Source organism: Lygodium microphyllum, chromosome 16, assembly GCF_053477565.2.
Source record: "Lygodium microphyllum isolate KBCC chromosome 16, Lygodium_microphyllum_v1.1.10, whole genome shotgun sequence".
In the NCBI taxonomy this organism is placed as follows: Eukaryota; Viridiplantae; Streptophyta; class Polypodiopsida; order Schizaeales; family Lygodiaceae; genus Lygodium; species Lygodium microphyllum.
The window spans coordinates 49,210,105-49,214,016 of NC_141150.1; the positions used below are offsets into that span (position 1 = coordinate 49,210,105).

At 41.0% G+C, this 3,912-nt stretch overlaps 1 protein-coding gene across 1 annotated transcript; it reads right to left on the reverse strand.

Annotated features, from left to right (window-relative positions):
* Positions 1-2,413: 2,413 nt before the first annotated feature.
* Positions 2,414-3,678, reverse strand: LOC148022793 (uncharacterized). The gene is made up of 2 exons (XM_087695262.1): positions 2,935-3,678; positions 2,414-2,810 (listed from the first exon to the last, which is right to left on the reverse strand). The coding sequence occupies exons 1-2, from the start codon at positions 3,676-3,678 to the stop codon at positions 2,637-2,639; spliced, it is 918 nt and encodes a 305-aa protein (XP_087551388.1). The 3' UTR covers positions 2,414-2,636.
* Between the last annotated feature and the right edge of the window lie 234 nt (positions 3,679-3,912).

Consider the following 3,912-nt stretch of genomic DNA (forward strand, 5'->3'; position numbering starts at 1 on the left):
GAGAGAGAGAGCAAATGTGTAAGAGGGTGAGATAGAAGAAGCTTTTTAAAAAAAAGTTAGCATTGCTTAAGCAAGGCTTAAATCTAGACATTGCTTAATTGACCCTTTTCATCATATAAGCAAGCAATGCACACAAATGACACCTCTAGTGATGCGTTTGGATATTGTTTATGTGACAAAACATATCATTGCTACAACCGATGAATCATACTAGGAATAATCCATTATGCCATCAGATGGTTGTGATTGCATCTGTTTGTAATAGAGATGCAAAGTATAATTACATGGTAGAAACAAGGCTATTGAGTAGATTAAACTCCTACTTATGAGGGTAAAATAAAAAAAGGTTCACACTAACCAATGTTTAGAAGTAGCCATAAAAATCTAAATAAACAAAACTAAATGATCTAATTTAGGTGCTTAGAGATCCCACAATTCTCATGAATAGACGAATACAAGTTCTATCAAATGGATAGCTCTAAAGTATACGTCCAAATGTGAGATTTGCAACTCCAAAATAAATAATGGAAAGTGGAGGACCATATTTACGGGAAAGAGACAAACTAATACTTTTGATAAAGACATATATGTGTATGTACCAAATATGTGAGTTGCTAACATGTCAACCTTCTTAGGTACCTATATGCAAAGATGCATAGATGTTGCCATGCAACCAAGTTAACCTCCCAATGTGGAGGGAGGATCATGCTCAACCATGATGATTGTCGCACACATGGAGAAAAAACCATGAGTGAGGTCCATAAGAGAACTAGTTGTCCTCTAATTTATTGTGTGCATCTATTAGCCTTATGGTAGCTCAACTTACACAATCACCTCTTCATAAGCTATTATAGGGGTGTCAACAAAACAAGTGAAACATCACTTGAGTTATCAATAGTAGATGAAATATTAAGCTAGTCTTAAGTGTGTGTTTCCTTGCCAACAAGAAGTTGTGTTTGGTAAAAAACAACCTAGCATATCATTGATGGGGCTAAAGAGCTGAGTGGCCAAATTCAGGAGCTTCTAGGTACAAGCAATAGACCTAAGGTGAGTCAGTATTATTATAGTTGGGAGATAGCTAAAGCACATTACTATAGAGGACCATGACTCTACTAAAGGGAACCCAAACAATGGTGGAGGGCCCTATGCAGGGAGCTAAATTGATGGATTTGAGAAAGGTCAAGCATTTCCAACCACTAGAGAGCCCCCAAGTGTGTTCAATACATCAATATCTTGCATGGTCTGGAAGAGTTGGTAGTTTCTCATAATTCACCACATGAAATGGTAGAATGAGCACGACAACAAAGAAACTCGTGCAAAATAGACGTTCATCTCTCTCTCTCTCTCTCTCTCTCTCTCTCTCTCTCTCTCTCTCTCTCTCTCTCTCTCTCTCCTTGGACTATAACTTGATATTTTATTTCCTCTTCCTAAAGAACTTTCCTTGTACCTCAAGGAAAGATGAAGAGTGCAAAGTCAAGCAAAAATGTCCAATTCAAAACTTTTATTTCATCTTTGCAAACAAAATATTTACTTGTAGCTCAAAGAAAGATTCGGAGTTCAAAGTTGGGCAAAAACCTCCTATTAGAATTTTGCAGATTCATGAAGAGAAATCAACCAGCATCATTAAGAATGATGAATGGATTAGGAAAAAGAGGTTGAGCTCCGATACCAATTGTTGGCACAATATGGATTGAGTGAAGGGATAAAGATTAATGACGAAGGATACTAAGAAATAAATATAACAATATTAGGCATAATATACCTAACAAAAAGTGGGGATACAATGGACTATAAACTCGATATAGATCACAAAGATTAAAGCTATCACAGTTGAGAACATCCACTTTTAAGATATCCATATTGGTTGTTCCTATTTTCAAAGGCAATTATGTTAGTGGTCGTTCACACGGGAGACCACTTTATTTAGTGCCACATAATTAGACCATTTGGAGAACATTCCCACACATACAAGACTCCATTGCTTTGATATTCCCATCATATTACTTTTACTAGTGTGTAAAAGTGTATTTGTTATGCATTTTCTTACTTGTGTATTATGTTTAAACCCATGTTTTGCAAGTGAGACTGAAATTTTCTACTCACAAAATTCATGAATGACAATTTGACTATATTTTGAAATATTGCTATTAGAAAGAAGTGTAAAAGTATAAATTTAAAAAAACCTATTTACCAAGTCTAGTAAGTGTTTTGTGGGAATGAAATCTACTTGATAGATAGATTATAACCATGCTGAAAAATAATTAATTTAGTAGAACTATACTAGACTTGCTAATTTCAATATCGGGAAATTACTCTATGGTTATAATGGCTTCATTATATGGTAAATTGATCTATCTATTGGAAAGACTGCATTGTACCATATGAAAATAATGAAGTATATAGAAAAGTCGCTTGATTTACTAAGTTATATGTAGGATTCTTTTTTGATCTAGAGTTTCTTGTGACTTAGCGATATTATGCGCTCTGAGCTAAGCATCACACTCTGGCATTGCATCTTCTAAGAGCTTGGATATAGCTATAATCTTAGGCAGTGGGTATTACAACGTTTGTTGATAGAAGTAGCATCGAATAATTGTAATGCAAGCGTTAAATTAATAAATATGATTATAGGTAAATCACTGGCGTCGTGCATATATCATAAAATTTTTTCCATTCGGGTCGAAGTCTGCATTCACTGCAAAGCCATGCTTTTGTAGTAGGCGAGTGATCAAATCTACCCGCTTCACAGGAACGACTGTGCCGTCGTTGTGGGTGTCGTCGTCGTCCACGTCCGGGACCTCCACGACCACCTAATTTAGGGTCATAGATCAGAAAAGCCCAGCTGTTTTAGGAACAAATCCAGACGTTTATAAGCGTATAAAATGTTCGGGTAAGGCAGCTAGCTGCATGAGTACGAGAGATGGGATCACTGACCTGCCATATCCGGTTCCAGTGCGCTTCCTGGATGCCCTTGAGCACCAGGAGCTCGGCGCCTTCGACGTCCACCTTCAGGAAGTCGACGCGCGCAATGCCGTGCTCCTTCATGACGTCCGACAGCGTGCGCATGGGGACCAGATACTGCCTGGCGCCCTCAAAGAAGTGCGGATCCATGGTGCCGCCCTGCGCACGGATCTTCTCCTCAGGGTTGATGGTGGAGTTGCCCGGAAGGCGCGGAAACAGAGTGGCTGGCACGTCGGCATGCACTTCGTCGCCAAGCGCCACATTCAACAAGGCCTTCACAGTCATAGAACTGATATCGGGTCGCCGACCGCCCGCCGATCGATGGTCTGGCTTCATCATCATGCCGACTGCGACGTCGACGTTGCGTCGCAAGACCTCGAATATGGGCGGAAGCGCTTCAATGCCGTAGTACGTCACGGGCTGTGATGCGGCTGTCGACGTATGATCACTCCCACCATCATGAGTGCTTATGTTATTACCAGCGCGAGCTGCTGATGTAGCTGCAATATGCAGGCAGAACATTCCGATGTTAGCCCCCACGTCCACCACCACGTCGCCTGGACGCACCGCTACCCCGTGCTTGCTGTACACACCATCCTCAAAGATTTCGCGGTAGATGGCCTCCACCTCGATTATCGACCCTGGAAGGATGTCGATGGTCTCCCCTGTTGCTGGCACAAGGAATTGTGCAGTCTCAGGTTCCAGTTCATGCCCCATTCTCTCTCTCTCTCTCTCTCTCTCTCTCTCTCTCTATATATAGCTGAAACCTGCAGAGGACGGAATACTTTTCCACACGGAATACTTTTCCACACAACGGTGTGTACAACAGGGAACAAACGGTCCCAGTAATTTTCACCCCAACAGGACAGAATACTTCTCCACACAACGCCGTTTACAATACGGAACAATCGGGGTGTTCAACACGGAACAAACGGCGTGTTCAAGCACGGG